General features: G+C 47.6%; 1 protein-coding gene across 4 annotated transcripts in view; it reads right to left on the bottom strand.

The window, feature by feature from the left end:
* Positions 1-16,465, bottom strand: part of CLCN5 (chloride voltage-gated channel 5) — a 1,154,200-nt gene that overhangs the window by 127,809 nt on the left and 1,009,926 nt on the right. For all 4 annotated transcript variants that reach the window (XM_069648662.1, XM_069648664.1, XM_069648663.1 and 1 more), the window contains one exon: positions 14,414-14,600. In XM_069648662.1, coding sequence (XP_069504763.1) covers positions 14,414-14,600 — 187 coding nt within the window. The remainder of the gene's footprint in view (positions 1-14,413; positions 14,601-16,465) is intronic.

Raw genomic sequence — 16,465 nt, 5'->3', positions numbered from 1 at the left:
ATGTAGTCTTTTTAATTTTAAAGAGTGGTAATTCGAAATATTTGGTGTTTTACATATCTGACAGATGTTTTGTTTATTTTTGGAACTAGGAAAAATTCCAAGTAAATACCTGTGTTTGAGATGTACACATCCCATTGCTAGATGTTTTAAATATTAGGGAATCCAGAGGAAGCAGAGTTCTGATGCACCAGAGATCAGAGGGTGAGGGCCTATATTTTTATTCATATCTAGAAATGTACTGCCTGGCTAGAAGCGGGTGGAAAAGATGTGTTTGTTTGGAGTTTACCCAAATTTAACAAAGGGCTTCAGTGTCCAACAGGCTTCTGTTTTCCCCAAAGTTTACTGATCGAAATCCTTTTTATTTGCCAGATAGTGTGTTTTTTACTATCTGCAGCTCTCTTTTGGAAGGCAGTGTAGGTGCGCTTCTTCAGTAAGCAAATTAGCTAATAGGGGCTTTTGATTAAACCTGGGGAGTCCATTGAATATTGGTCTGGTTCCTGTGGTTCTCCCTTCCTCTTGGGGTTGATCCAGAGTATCTGGGAGATGAAATCTACCCTCGCCACCTTAATTTAGTCTCTGGGGAGCTTCAAGTGACAGTCATTTCATGTATAGGCTTTATTGGTTGTCCTGGAGGAAAATGTTCATTTTGGACATACTGTCACTAAAATATTAATTAGCCCAGGGGGCGCCTCCAAAGGTTGTGGGTGAAAAGGGCCAACATCCTTAATCTCTTCAACGCTCTCCTTTTCTTCACCCTATTCTATCTCAACCTCAAACGGTAATCCTTTGCCTTGCAAAGTAGATGTTTGATGTACAGGGGTGCACCGTGAAGCCTGACTCAGGGCTGGGCATTTAGTGGTTGTAGAAATAGTGCGTGGGGGATTACAGTAGGTTGTTTGAGGTATCTATTGGGCGCCAAGGGGAGGAGCTTGTTTGAAAGGGTTCTTCTGTGCTTTTCTTTCCCTCCCAATGACACCTTCAGCCTCAACCTCAATGGGCCTTATAGCTTTGTCTGCAGTCCCTTAGACGTTGGAGTGGCCATGGCCTTTGAGCACGAACCGTCATGTTTTGAGGGCTTTGGTGCTTGCTCTGTGCCAGGTGTCTTGAAGCATTTGGCACCATCTTTGGGATTTGACCCAGAGTCGCGAACACAGTATTTAGGGGTCGAAGAATCAGTGCTGATGGAAACCATGGCAGATTTCCTATGCCAGGAGTGTTCCAAATGGATCTGAATTTTGTGTGAGGCAGCCTAGAGGTTGCCATATGTGTTCTCGTTGCCTTTTCATTTGGTGACTCGCATGGAGCCAGGGACTGACTGAAGAAGCCAATATTGCTCCCATTCGGGATGACGTTTTTGGGGACCAAAGGTTCCATGTTGCACCGCTCATCATCTACCACCTCTTCGGGCAGTCAGTGTGTTTCAAATCCTTGTCCTTTATGGCGTACGCTGGCCACCTTTTAACCCTTTTATGTTGGTCTCTGGTTTGTTTACACACCAAGCAGGTAGCCTCAACATAGTAGCAAACAATGGTTGTACACAGAGTGCATATAATTCCAAGGGAACTTAGTGTTGCAAATTGAGCAGAATTTGATGGGCACTTTCCTCATTTGGGTGAAAGAGCCAGGAATGTCTATGGAAATAGCAATAGGGGATAAAAGGCATGCTTCACTCAAGAAAACCCTTCTCCAGCAATGTCCCTACTGTAGACCAGGGTGTCGAGGGGGTCCAGCGTCAATCTCTAATCAAACTCAAATCCATGTTTGTAGTGGCAGTTGGCGAGTGGAGTTCAGTGTCAGTACAGTGTTTTGGATGAATTTCAGCATTTCCCTACATCTACCTCTACTCCCACAATCACACCAATTGCGGAAAAAATCAATGCTAGGATGTTGACATTTAAGCCATCATGGGTACTTGAACATGTGTGATAGGGACAGTATAACAGGGAAGTTCCCGGCAATGCCAGTTTAGTTCCAATTACATGTTCAAACAAAAGGGGTGGCAGGGGCTCAACTCTGCATCTCAGCTGCAATCAGCTCAACAGTCCAGTGATGTTCTCCTGGCGTGTGTGTTCAGTGTCTCAAAACGCATTCTGCAACTGGTTCAAATGGCAACCATTTATTCAATTTCAACTGTAAGTTCCCCTAACATGAGCTACTCACGATCAACATGGAACCACTTTGGAAACCCCATGCCTGCCGTAACTAGCCTCTGTTGGCTATGGTTTTTTACTTGAAGGCAGGGTGACCTGGTGGAAATTCCACTTGACCATTTTGAAATGGTCTCTATTCAATCCTAATACTATGAAGAAAGTTCTAGTGATGATTTTTGTCCCTCTTTGTGCACAGCACCATTCTCCCTCTGTGCATTTACAGACTGCTACTTGCATCCTCCTCTACCATCCTCTGCTTAGCCCTCTTCGCTACTCACAGCCCTAATTTCTCTCCCTTGTTGCTCCCTCCATCCCTCTTTTCCCCAATGCTCATCACTTTTGTCAAATTCATTTTGATCTATAAGCCAATGCCTCAAAATCTAAATGCCCAAATAAACTTAGTTCAGCACTTTCAGAAAGTGCTTCAGTCCAAAATGCTATTAATACCTAGATATAAGCCGCTGCCTAGTTTTATCTTCTTGCACCAAATATCCAGTATTATTTGGAATACCTAGAATCCAAGATAGATAGTACCAAACTCTTAAGTGATTGGTGGCAGCATCTACTCATGGAAACAACAGTTCTGATGAACAAGTATCAACAGTTAACTACTGTATCTCAGATTTCAGTTGCAGATTCCAATGTGTTTGCATTTTGCGTTCATTTTGGAGGACATGGGTGTTGAGATGAGCCTTTAGGGTAAGACTGATCACTCTGGAGCCTCAAATGACGAACAACTTTACTTAGGTTCACAGACTTGGGTAAATACATTAGGGAGTAATTACAGCATATTCAGGACAAGTTCATAACAAGAAAGAAGCATCCACTGGTCCCCCTGTGCTCAAGCTCCAGATCCCAACTGACTCTGGTGGAATCCCCAAGAGCCTTGCATCATAACATTCTACACAGACCAACACTCCATGCTCAGACACACACAGGTTACAGCCAGCTCAGGTAGATCACAACATATCTCCCCTCTTATATAACAATAAACACCAGAGGAAGAAACAGAAGGAAAGGTCGCCAATAACATTTGTAACAACCACACACATTTGACTATCCTTCTAAAGCCACCTACCAAGCAAACCACTCCAAGCAACAAAGCTCTCCCACTGAAAGAACCTTAAAATAGCTAGCCGCATAGCTATGCCTTCACCAGAACAATCCACAATCCTATAGCTGGCCTACTATAGAACTCTCACAAGGGAACCAGCCCTCCTTCCAGCACAAACACAAAAACAAACCAAATCAAACGTACACCTATATCCATCCTGCTCCGTCCACCCTCAACTAATAGGGCCAAAACACAAAACAGGGTTCCAAACCCCACTAACAGCCTGAAGCAAAACAAAAGCTCCACTCCCCACATTTGGCACCAACCAAAGCCGGGCATCTAAATCCCGCAAACAATTGGCACCACAAATGCGGGCACCTGCATCCCGCTCACCATTTAGCACCACAATAGCCAGGCCTAGAGCTCCCGCACGCCATTGCACCACAATAGTCGGGCATCCAGATCCCACTCACCAATTCGTACCACAAATTAAAAAACCTGGGCATCCACAATCCGCTAAACAATTGGCACAACCAACACCGGGCATCCACAACCCGCACACCAAATGGCACCAGACCAGAACACCCGGCATCCAAAACCTGCACACCAATTGGCACCAGACCTGTGCAACCACATGCTCCACACACCACACATTCCCCCACACACCAGCTACGCAAATTGGGCATTAAAATATGGTAAACAAGGTTAAACACCACACTTGAGTCCAACTTTTAAGCTTGCAAAGTCCTTTACAGGCGTTATCCTGAGGAAGAAAATTTGGTTAAAAACACAGTGCAAAGCATTACAACTCAAATCAGTCTTCAGACCCCACAGCTCCTAAATCAGCATGTTTCATTCCTGGTCGTTTACTCCATGGAACCGGGAACATATTTCCTTAAGAAAACTAGCACAAATCCTAATTTAGCTTTACATGCTAAAAGAGGCCACGTTATGTACGAACCTTCTCATTCAGGACCCCCTGACATCCTAATACCAAGCACCCTGTCACAGGATCAATCATGTACCACACGCTGCCACCCTGAGACATCCATAGCCCACACTAAAGGTTCATCCGAAATTCACAGGCCTCACATGACACCTACCACTAAAACAATGCTTCCTTAACCATTTTAAACTTATCAAACAGGGGGCATTCTTTAACACCAAGATGAAGGTTGCTGTCCCATAGCTTCACAGTTTGTACCGGAAGTACAGCTGCAGCGAGCAGAAGCCTTTGGCACACCGTAGTCACTCAGGGCCAGCACAATATGAATGCGCCACGTTGAATTCTCCCGGGGGGGTATTATGCGCTGGAAGTTCACTCGTATAACCATCTTCCTCAAAGATATGATCCCAACACTGAACGTTTTGTTAACGTTGCAGGGTCCTTTGCTCAGAACCCTTCACCGCTTCCCATTGCAGTACATAGTTCCCGCCCACAAGGACGTTGGGCACGTTGAAAAGTTCTTTTCTGACGTATATATGACTGCCACCCTCTGGGAACGTTGGTATCAACATTCGCACACTTCAAGTATCGCAGATACCTCGCAGAGCCTGATGACGTCACCATTGTTGACTGGAGCCCCGACCTGCACACAGCTCCCTGCACGAACTGTCATCAGTGCCTAGCAAGCCATAGTACGTAACGTTCGCTGATTAACAATGCGTATATGTTCCCAATACTCTCAAAGTACAGTTAACATGCTTGCTGCTAAGCTTTACTGCAAGCGAAACGATACAGCACTCACATAATGGCCCTTCTCCTTTGTACAGCCCAGGTTTAACATCAATATCTTGGACAAATCCCCTGGCCTCCTCTCAGTTGTTTACAACAACGCCATATCCTTCTTATTCCCAATCGGATGAACATGACAATACAACGTCTCCTTTAATTATAGTTGTGTATCCAAGAAGGAGAGCGTTCTTCCACAATAAACAGCCTCACAAAAGCTCCGCTACGGACAGACCCCTTACGCTCATCAACATGTCCACGCTAAAGTGCTCAGTGAGCACAGGGGCTAAAAGGGAGCGCTCACCTCAAGGCCAGGGGGGGGGGGCTCAAGGCCGGACAGGGACTGATGGATGCCGCGGTTTCCACTGTTTTCAGGTGGATGCCGCTCTTCTGGAACTTTTCCTTTCCACCTCTTGCCTTCTGGTTTCAGGTTGCTTACTACTCCTTTACACCTATTCTGTACATTGCTCACTCCTTTTCTTTAAGTGCCTTCCTTTAATTTCCAAGATATTCGTCGCCAGTGCGAGATGAGCCTTTAGGGTAAGACAGATCACTCTGGGGCCTCAAGTGACTTGAACAACTTTACTTAGGTTCACAAACTTAGGTAAATACATTAGGGAGTAAGTACAGCATATTCAGGACAAGTTAATAACAAGAGAGAAGCATCCACCGGTCCCCCTGTGCTCAAGCTCCAGATCCCAAATGACTCTGGTGGAATGCCCAGGAGCCTTGCATCATAACATTTTACAAAGACCCAACACTCAACGCTCAGACAGACACAGGTTACAGCCAGCTCAGGTAGATCACAACAATAGGGCTCAAACAGACAATCTGGGCATTCATGTAGTCGGGTGACTTACAAAAGAGCTTGCAAGCAATTGGATGGTTGGTACAAGAAAGATGAGAATAGGTTAGAGCAATAGATGGAATAGGGACAGAAACATAGCAGAACATCTGCTGCTCAGGCAATAAGGAGGGGCAAGGTTGTTTGGACAGGTGCTACTGATATGATCTGATCTGATATTTTATTTGTATTGCGCTTGTACACAAGTGTTTCAGAGCGCGACTAGGCAAGGGATGAGAACAGGGGAGAACACAACACAACAACAATCTTACTAGGCCAAGTGACATTGAGAACGTGCAAGTGCATGGGAAAGGGAAAAGGGAAAAAGTGCATGGAAGATGGAGAGCGGAAAATACAGAGGAGAGCCGATAAATATTTATAAATACAAATAAATAGAAAATGGAGACAATAAACAGTGGTAGCACAGCCAGAAAGTGCAGTGTTTAAGGCAGCAGACTGGGCAAGTCTGATAAGTGCAGAAAAAGAAGAAAAACAGGGTGAAGGGGCTGTATGGGTACAGATACAGTCCCCAGTGCAAGGGGTGGCGACGAGGTAGTGCAGGAGGGTGACAGGGTGAGCCGGTACCTGGGCCCAGGGGACAGAGGGTGGTCAGGTGCACAGTGCCAAGAGAGAGCAGATCAGCGGGAGGTAGGGGGGGCGAAAGGCAGAAGCAAAGAGGAAGGTCTTGAGGTGCTTCCAGAACCAGAGATGGTTCTCCTCAAGTTTTAGAGTGGCAGGGAGGCTGTTCCAGAGTGAGGCCCCAGCCAAAGATGGAGATCTACCCCCAGCTCGTTTCTTTGAAAAACGATTGACCCAGAGGGAGGTAGAGGAGCGAAGAGCTGGAGAGGGGCGGTATTTGCAGAGGGCTAGCTGAAGGTATTTTGGTCTACTAAGTCTAGTGGTGATAGTTAGGGAGGAATGAGAGGGGGTTATGTGGGTGGATGTCCCTTCCAAGTGCTTGAGTGCAGTGTCAAATGGGTAAACGTTGGAGTAGCTTTTAATGTCAAGAAGGAGGGAGTTACAGTGAAAAGCGCAAGAAAGGAGGGGGAGCGGTGTGAGAGGATGCCCAAACAGGGGAGAGGGACAGATGGATTGATTTGGATGGTCTATCGTTGAGACCGAGGAGGATATTAGTGCAAGATGGTGGATGCCAAAGACCGGGGGCCATGCTATGAACACATTTAAAGGTTCAAATAATGTGCTTGTAGAGGGACAGATTGTGCATGAAAAGACATCCTGTATGAAAGCGGTGCATGCAGAGAGATAGCTGAGTGGGTAAGAATGTTTTATTTATTTTATTACACTTGCTATACGCCCAGACCCTGAGGTATCACAGCGTAGTTACAGACAGTGGCAAATACAGTCTTAAAGTAGAGAACATAAATACAAAGAAGATTACAGTTCAGCATTTCTAGAAACAGGTATATAACAAGGTCATGGGTTCTGTGTACAAAGGACTAGTTGAATAACCAGGTTTTGAGTGATTTTTTAAACAGTGGGAAGGAGGTTTCGTTCTTGATGTTGGCGGGGGGGGGCATTCCAGTGCCTCGGAGCAAGTACTTTGAAGCTGCTTCCACCTGCTTTTTCTCTTTTGTAGCATGGGATTTCGAGGTTTTCACTGTTGCTTGATCTAAGGACTCTAGTGTGGTTTGTCCTGGTGACTGTGTTGAGGAGATGTTTTGGTGCTTTGTTGTTGATACATTTGTGAGTGATGCTAAGGGTTTTAAAGAGCATTCTTGATTTGATGTGGAGCCAATGGTTGGCTCTCCCGATATTGGAGATATGGTCCGATTTTTTTATGCCTAGTGCCGCAAGTAGGGCTTTGTTCTGCACGAGTTGGAGTTTGGCCAAGTTGGTGTTAGATGTGCCTAGGAAGAGGATGTTACAATAATCTAGCTTGGAGAGTATGAGTGCCCTTGCTAGTGTAACACAGTTGTTAGGCGTGAGGAATTTGCGGCTGAGGGACATAAGTTTGGAAGTGTAGGAGGTAGAGGAGGTTAGAGTATTGATTTGTTTGGTCATGGTTAGTGTGGAGTCAAGGTAAACTCCAAGTGTTTTCACTTGTTTCAGTACCGGAATTGTCATGCCATCAATGGTGAATGAAGAGTAGATCGGTGGTAAGGAGGCTATTTTGGATGATCATCCTAGTATTAATAGCTCAGTTTTGTCATCATTGAGACACAGGCTGTTATTGGCCATCCAGTTTTGGATAAGTGAGTAGATTGTTGATAAATAGTGTGTCAATCCCGTATTTTCCCGTTAGTGGGATGAGGATTGGAGTGTCATCTGCGACATTAGTGTAGATGACACCCATGGCATCCAGCACTGCGAATAGTAGTTTGGTGTAGGCGTTGTATAGGGTGGGTGATAGGCAGGATCCTTGCGGGACGCCTACGGGGACTGGTATTGGGTCGGCTGACTTTTTGCCAATGTACACTCTCGAGGTCCTGTCTGCAAGGAAAGATTTGATCCAATCGGCGGCATTAACTGACAGATTGAAGTTGTTGGCTAAGGTCGTACAGAGTTTGTCGTGGTCGACCAGGTCGAAAGCCGCCGATAGGTCAAGTAGCACGAGTAGGCATAACTTGTTTGATTCTCTGGAAGCATCCATTTGGATCTTCAGGTCGAGTAGGGCGGATTCTGTACTGTGGTTGGGGCGGAATCCAGATTGTCGGTCCCCCAATAGTTGGTTCTGTCCTAAGTGGTTTTGGATCTGGGCGTATGCTACTTTGTCGATAATTTTCAGGAGGAAAGGGACAGTTGTTAATGGGCGGTAGTTGGTGTGGATGGAGGGGTCTAGTGATGTTTTTTTTTTTTTAACAAGGAGTTACCCATGCTTTTTTGATGCTGGTAGGGACAGCATTAGAGCTGAAGGAGGCGTTGATAAATTTGGTGATGATGGGTGATAAGGAGGGGGCACACTTCTTAACTAGATGGAATGGGAATTTGTCTTCTTTGCATTTTGAGGCTTTGAGTTTTGCTATAGTGTCTAGCACTTCTATGTTGGTAACTGGGGAGAAGTAAAAGGGGGTGCAAGATGGTGTGAAGGTGGGGGTGGTGGTAATATTGGGGGTAGTTTTTTTCAGCAAGGAGAGTTTTTTTTTACTGTCGATTTTCTTTTGTAGGAGCGTTATTTTGGAGGCTAGTGCGTTTTGTATAGTAGTGCACCATGCTTAACTGGAATTATATGGTGCTATAGCTTGGTCAGGATTCTCAAGTTCTCTAAGGATAGAGAATAGCTCTTTGCTGTCAGAGTTAGCGTTAGTAATTCGCATGTTGAAGGCATTTGCTTTATGTGCGATTATCGCAGATTTGTAGAGTTTATTGGCTGTTTCGAAGGCCTTAGGTGATTCTGGGTTGTTAGCCTTCCTATGTATATGTTCAAGAGATCTTTTTGTGCGTCTAAGGGAGACTAATTCTTCATCAAACCAGAAACATGAGCATTTATCGGGTTTCCGCGTTTTAATGGTGAGTGGAGCGAGTACATCAATGGTTCACGTTAGGCGTTGTTGGTAGCAGTCTGCTAAGTAATTAGGATTATTGGTATTAGGGAGGATGTTGGCGAAGGCTGTGCACAGGACCGGGGCTAGACTATCTGCCGAGAGCTTTTTAATATTTCTGGTTTCAAATGTCTCGGGTAGTTTGGAGTGGTAAAGTCTGTATTGTTGTGGTCCAATGTGAAGCTAATCACGAAGTGGTCTGACCATACTACGGGGGATATAGAGTCGATAGTGACTTGCGAGTTCAGGGTGAGGATCCAGTCCAGCGTTCTGCCTTTGGTGTGTGTGGGATCTTTAATCAATTGCGTGAAGTTCATGTCGGTCATGGCTGTGGGGAACGTAGAGGCGTCTGAATTAGCGGGGTCATTAAACCCTAGGTTGATGTCCCCTAGGATGATGCATTTTGTTTTGTGCTTGATAAGAGGCGTAAGCAATAGTGGGACGTCTAGGTTCGGGTGAGTATTTTTATTGGGTGATCTGTACACTACTACAACGTTCGTAGTGGTTTTCAGGTTGGGGGCGAGTTTGACTAATATGAGTTTTTAACCATGTATTTGTTCTAGAGGGCAGGCTCTGAGTTGTAGAGAGGTTCTGGCTATAATGGCCACTCCACCTCCTTGGAGGTTGTTCCTGTCTGTTCGGAAGATACTATATTCTTGTGGGATGGCAATGGTTAGCAGCGGGCCTGTGTCCAGGTGCAACCAAGTTTCAGTAATTACTAGCATGTCAAGCTGGTAGTCTATGATGCGGTCATGAATTTCTGTGGCGTGGGCACCGAGGGATTGTGCATTGATAAGTGTGCCTTTAGTTTTGAGAGCGTGGTCAGAGGGTGGTGTGGTCTTGGGGTTGGAGGACTGGGTTGTGTTAGTTTGAGCTACGGTTGACTTGTTATACTTGTTGGTGAGATTATTGATTGAGCGGTTGTGTGGCGTGAGCGTGGCTGAAGTGGGGGTGATATCGGTTATATTGGGCCTGGGTGCTCACTGTTTTGGTCTGGTTCTGGCTCCAAGTCTATTGAGTCTGGTGATGCACAGAGAGGGTGTGGTTTTGTTGTTGGTTTTGATGCCAGTGGGGAGTAGGGTGTGTGGGTGGGTTAAGTTGGGAGAGGTGGGCTCAGGTAGAGTGATGGCACTGGGCGTAGTAGCATAATTGTGGTTGCATGTTGGTGGGAATGGGGGGTGGGATGGTAGGAATGGGGTAGGAATAGGAACTGGGTGGTGGCGCTGGCATCCTAGCCTGGCTAGGCCATTATTGACCATGATGAAGTGGCCTCCTGTGCAGGGTACTGCATAGGGCATTAGGCAGAACGGATACATTATATTAATTAGGAATGTTAGCATTATCTCAAGACTGGCAGAGGCCGATTTGTGGATGGGGTGCATAGGTTGGGGGTTCTCCATGCAGGTGACAGCGATCTCAATATAGATAATGGCTGGTTGATGTGTATCAGTAGAACATATCAACTTTCCCCAATTAGGCTTATGGATGTGCGAGTGTGTGCAGTTGCTAAGTCGAACCAAGGGAGCAGCTAAATCATCTTTGCATGGGCTAATCAAGTGAGTCGACAGCTAAATCAACTTTGCATGCACTAATCAAGTGAGGCAGCAGCTAAATCAACTTTGCATGGGTTAGAGGGCAGTACGTTAACAGTGTTACAGGTTTGATTGAACTTTTGACAACGAGTGGGGCACGTGAAGTCTTATGTATGGGACAGGCGTCTAGCAAGGCAGAGTGCTCAGCGCAGCGACCGTTGTGGTACAGGGTTGGTGGTGCAAGCCGCGGGGGTATTATGCACAGCCCGTGAAAGTTATTTGATCGGTCATAGTGTAAATCACTTGAGGCAGTAGGACATGGGGGTGCTTACTTGCGGTAGCGTAGTCGCTGTAGTTATGGGTGTCTCTCTGCTCCGGTGGGCGTGCTGGTGGTCCAGAGTTTACAATGGGGATGAGGAGGAGTGGTGAGGATTCTATGAGGGATTGTGGGCGGTGGTAGGATGTGATGGTGAGAGATAGTGCCCCATGCCATGCTGCCAGTGCAGACGGGTGCAGACAGGAAGAGGGCCTTGGGCTCTGTGGGCCTTAGGTGCGGTGGGCCGGCTTCCGCCTCCGGCTCGGCTTGTGGCCTGTAAGCGCAGAGCAGGGTTGGTTGCTGGGCAACCAAAATCAACAAATAAAGCTCTGTGGTGCGGTGGCCAGCTTAGGAGTTGGGAGGCCACCAGCAACAGCTCCTCGTGGTGTTGGCAGGTAGGGGTGGGTTGTGCCTCATGGGTTCTGGCCTTCTTAGGGTGCCACTAAGGATCTCAGATCGTATGGCGGGTGACTGCATTGGCATCAGCTGGTCTGCTGGACGCGGCTTGGTGAAAGAGGCGGCGTCTAGCTACCTCTGCAGCGTGCCTGCCTCGCGGTCAGGGCTCCTGCCCTGGAGAGGTATGCAGTGGGCTGGAGTTGCAGACAGGAACCATGTGCTTGTGCCGGTGTATGTGGCAAAGTTGAGGACTATGTCAAAGGGAGCAATAGGGGCGGTCCAAAAAGGAACCAGAGTGGTAGTCGAGGCAACTAAGGACCAGGGTGGATAAGAATTTTGGCAGACTGAATGGTGAGAAGGGACGGATCTTGCAGATGTTGAGAAGACTGAACTTGAAGGGCATGGAGGTGATAAAATATGGGAGTGTAAAATTGCAGTGAAAAAGAGGACACTAAGGTTGCGCACTGTGGTCACATGTAATGAGGAGTCTGACCAAACTGTGGCAATGTGATTGTTAAAGATTTTTATTTAAAGGCTAAACAAATATATCTATCCCTAACTAGAGGCGTTTTCCCTACCACAAACAAACTCGGGCAGTCAGGAAGTCTGTGTTGTCCAAATCAGAAATTCACCATCCTTGTCCAAACTCTTATTCTACCGCTACTACTTAAACAAATCCTATTTTTAGAGAAATAAAACAGGAGAATGACTCCCTTCTCCTGGGTATGAGACTCTAAAGATGCAGTGTTCTTAAGCTCAGGAAATGTTCCAAGTTCCCAACAAAAAGAAACAAAGTTCCACGATTTCGAGGAGGGGCTAGGTGAATGACTCCCTTCTCCTAGCATGCTCCCCTAGTTCTTCAATTTCTTGAACACATCTTGTAGTTCCCTCCAAGGTTTCCTCACTCCTCTTCTTTGTCTACCTTGCCCAACTGGGATGAAGAAGCAGCTTGTCAATTGATTTGTGTCTTTTGAGGCCAGTATCTCTCGTACAGAGTTGGATCAAAACTTCTCTTCCTTCTCTTTTAGGAAAGGCATGTGTCCCGTTGGTTTCACTGGGGCACCGACTTCTGGCAGGAGCCAGTGTTGACAAATGCGAAAGGAAGACAACCTCTTGTGCACTGTCATGTGCAGCAAAAGGTATCCTCTTGCTCAAAGGCACGTGCTCCGGAGGCTGGTAGTGTCTGGGCTGTACACCAGAGAATACTGTTCTCGTCAATGATGCTCTTGAAGACCCCTGCGTCCAGGAGTAAATCTTCTCGAGGATGACTTTCAAAGGATCTATGTCTTCGATGTTTGCAGGCAAATGTTTTAGCACCAAACCAGGATTCAAAGTAAGTCTCTTTTGTATGTGCTTTGACTTTCTTTTAAATATGCTGTGGCTCCCACTTGGACTTCCTGTTACCTGTTCTGTGCGTGGAAGGTTTCACTGGTTCTGCCTGGGGCTGTTTCTTCCTTCTTCTTTCGCTGGGGACGGCTTGGCTTCTCAGCTGTTGGCAGTTTGGGCATTCGGTGCTGGCAAGATCGCCCAGCCCTTCTAAGCAGCATATTGTTCGCACTTCTGGCTGTTTCCCGTGAAATCGCCTACATGGTAGGTCAGTGCTGGAGGTTTCAGCGCTGTTCCTAGACTGCACGGTCCACCCACCACAGGTCATGCCATCACTGCACTTTCTCTTCGTTTCAATTAAGCTGGCTCTCGGTCTACTACCAAGATACTCTCTTAGCATCCCCATGCTGAGCATTTTCCACTTCACATAACCTTTTCTAGATAGATTGACCTTCATATCGTCTGGTCTCCCTCTCCCGGCCTGGTAGGACGAAGCACCGGTTTTGCATTTCCTCAGTCTCTCGCTCACCCTCCCCAGTTTCCACCTTCTTCTACTACTAGTGTAGACGTCCTGCCGACTTGCAAGATGATCACTCTGCTTTCTACTACTGTACTGCCGACTTTCCCAATGTGCTTATATGTTCCAACCAAGCACTCCCTTCACTTTGGTCTGCTTCTCTGGACCCTCTTGTCCTCTCGTTCAATTCCAAATAGAATACATTCCTTTGCATTTTGGTTTAAATAGTGGGGACTGCCCCAGCGTAACATAAATTCGATTGACAACAGCTGGTCGAGCGCTCTTCCTACTTGATTGCAACATGCTCTGGGTCTACTTCATCTCTGTACTAATTACAACAAGATCGTCTGACAGATGGTTTCAGACTAGATCACAGGTAGAGAAGGTTTGGGTGTTATTACTCTGTGGGGTCGAGATTTAAAGGGGCCGTGTCCCGGACTCACGTCCTTATCCCCAGGAGGGGAGTTCCTCCCCATGAGCTCCTCCCGCACTTCACCACCCCTAGGGGAACTATTGGTTATCAGCCGAACAACCCTAACCTCATGAAAAGGGTCTTCTCTCTGTGGAGAAGTGATGCCAGCTGGAGGATCGTCAAAGCACCTAAGGAGAGGGTGTGAGGTGGTCTGGAGATTAAAGAAATGGGGGGAGGGCAGGGTAGAAGATGACAAGTGCTAGAGGCTTGGTTCTATGACTTAGTTTTTTTTCTAAAAGAGTTGAGAGGGCATCTACAATCAGCAGATGGCTTCTTTTGAAGCATGATGAATGGTTCAAGAAGAGAGCTCGGTTGAAGAGTGATGAGAGAAAAAGCAGGTTATTGGTGCCATAATCGTGGTTTGTGGGGCAAAAGTGTCAACTGAAGTGCACAGAGCAAGGGCAATCCTATGGCTAGGAGCCAGTTCAGAAGGTGAGAGAAGAGAAAAGGTGCAAAGGCTTGGGAGGATAGTTGTTAAGGAGGCGGACATGACAGGAAATGAAGGGTAATTAAGGTGTTATGAATATGCCTGAAACAAATCTTGAACAAACAGAAATACAAAAGAGCAACATACCTAGGCAAGCGGCTGCCCCAACCATCGCGTAGAGACCAGGAGTAATGCAATCAGCTCCTTGGCTGCACCAGCCACTGAAGATGTTCCAGTCGTGATGATAGTAAGCCAACTGCTCCATTCCGACTCCTAAGAGCCTCCCAACAATGGCACCAACAGCCATGCTGGGGATGAAGAGACCAGATGGGACCTAGACCAATAAACATAAAACTAAAGGCATGAGCATGGTTAGATGGGCAATTGCAACAATTCATACATTCAAAATGACACCTGCTCAATGAGCTGCTCAGTCTTCTGTCCGGTGGTATGAGAAATTCAAACAGAGATCAGAATAATGTTTGTGCTCTTCTGAGAGCAGAACTACAGGCTTTCCTTGCGGAACATCCAGTTGTAGATGTAGCAACTCATGGCCATGTCAGATGTTTTTCCCAAATAAGAAACCATGAGTCATTTTGTTTCGAGGGGGATTGGGGTCCTCAGACGTATTCCATATCTATGACAGCAATCACCACAGCTGTGCTGCTTTGGAAAATCTTTCGGCGTCTGCGTCAATGACGTCGATACGCCGTCCTCAAGGACCTCCTCCGACGGCCAACGTCACCAGATGTTATAAGTAGGATGCACGACGCTCGTAGCCAAAGTTCCGTTTTTTTCCGCGAACGTGTTCGCTTCGGAGATCTCGGCGGCCTCGACTCTTTGGAGTTTGTTCTTTTGGTTCTTCGAACCTATTCGGTTGTACGTATTGTCGGGATGTCGTCCTCTTCTTCCAGCTTCTTCTTATGAGAACATAAGAAGGAGCTGTCGGTCTGTAAGGTGTCCAAGCCCCGGAAGGCGAGGTCTACTGGGCTTTCAATGGACGATTCAAGGGGCGACTCTCCGCATCGTAGTCGTAAGTCTAGGGGGTCTCGGTCCCCGAGTGGGTCCCGCCACTCCTCTGCCTCTTCGAGGCACTCCTGGAAGCGCTGTCATCGGTCGCCTTCCCCGTCCTCGTCCGAGGACTCCGCCCGTCGGCGGGTTTCTTTTCCCACCAAGCGTTCCTCTCCGGAGGAATGGGCTTCCTTGGGGAAGAAAATGTTGGCGATTCTTGAATCGCAGGGCTCCGGTCCGTCCACGCCTCCGAGAGGGGTCGGTCGTGACCATAATGGAGACACCGCTCGTACACCTTCGGGCTCGGGTTGCCGGCGCGATTCGCGGGAGAGGTCCCGCTCGGACAAGGGGAATCGTTCCAGTCATGCCTGTTCCAGGTCCCGGTCCTCGGCGCGCTCGAGCCCGTGTGCACCTGTGAAGTCTTCGAAGAAGACGTCGACGCCGGTGGCGCTGAGGTCGTCAACGGACTCTCTCGAGGCTCCGCCTCTGAGGAAGTCGTCAACGCCATCGGCGCCCAGGCTGTCGAAGGACACGCTCGGGGCTCCTCCCTCGAGGCCTGTGTCGAAGCCGTCGATGTTGTCGGTGCCACGCTCAACGACGACACCGATTCACTCAACGTCGATGCCGTTTCACTCGACGCCTTCGATGCCTTTCGAGGCTGTGGTGTCCGAGGAACCCCCTAGAAAGGCTCTGGCCAAGGCAAAACATGTCTTTCTCCAGTATTCTTTGCCCCCTTTCCAGCCTATCGAGTATATTCCCGAGGTGGAAGAGGGTTCTGAAGATGGGTTGGTTCCAGATGAGATTCTTTCAGGTCATAGCCAGATTGAGGACAAAGGGGCAACCTTAGGAGTGCCAGAGGTGGAAAACAAGGTGCTCGAGGAGCCAAGGCCGCGCAAGTAGTTGCCTCTTTGACCTCAGGCAACGCCGCAGCCGCTTCTGCTCAGTCATGAGGCCCATGCTTCGCCGGTTGGGGGAAGGCTGGCGCAGCATCTTGTAGAATGGCATGCCATTACTTCAGATGTGTGGGTTCTGGAGATTTTAGCCCACGGCTACTGTTTTCCCTTTCGGCAGAGGCCTCACGACAATCCACCGGGGAATCTCTCGTTGAAGAATCCGGATCCGCTCCTTGTACAGGAGGTTCAAGCCCTGCTAGAGAAACGCACCATAGAATTGGTGCCTGTAGCGGAG

The sequence above is a fragment of the Ambystoma mexicanum genome, chromosome 2q (assembly GCF_040938575.1).
Source record: "Ambystoma mexicanum isolate Mex_15411 chromosome 2q, UKY_AmexF1_1, whole genome shotgun sequence".
In the NCBI taxonomy this organism is placed as follows: domain Eukaryota; kingdom Metazoa; phylum Chordata; class Amphibia; order Caudata; family Ambystomatidae; genus Ambystoma; species Ambystoma mexicanum.
This window is presented reverse-complemented; position numbering and strand designations above follow the sequence as displayed.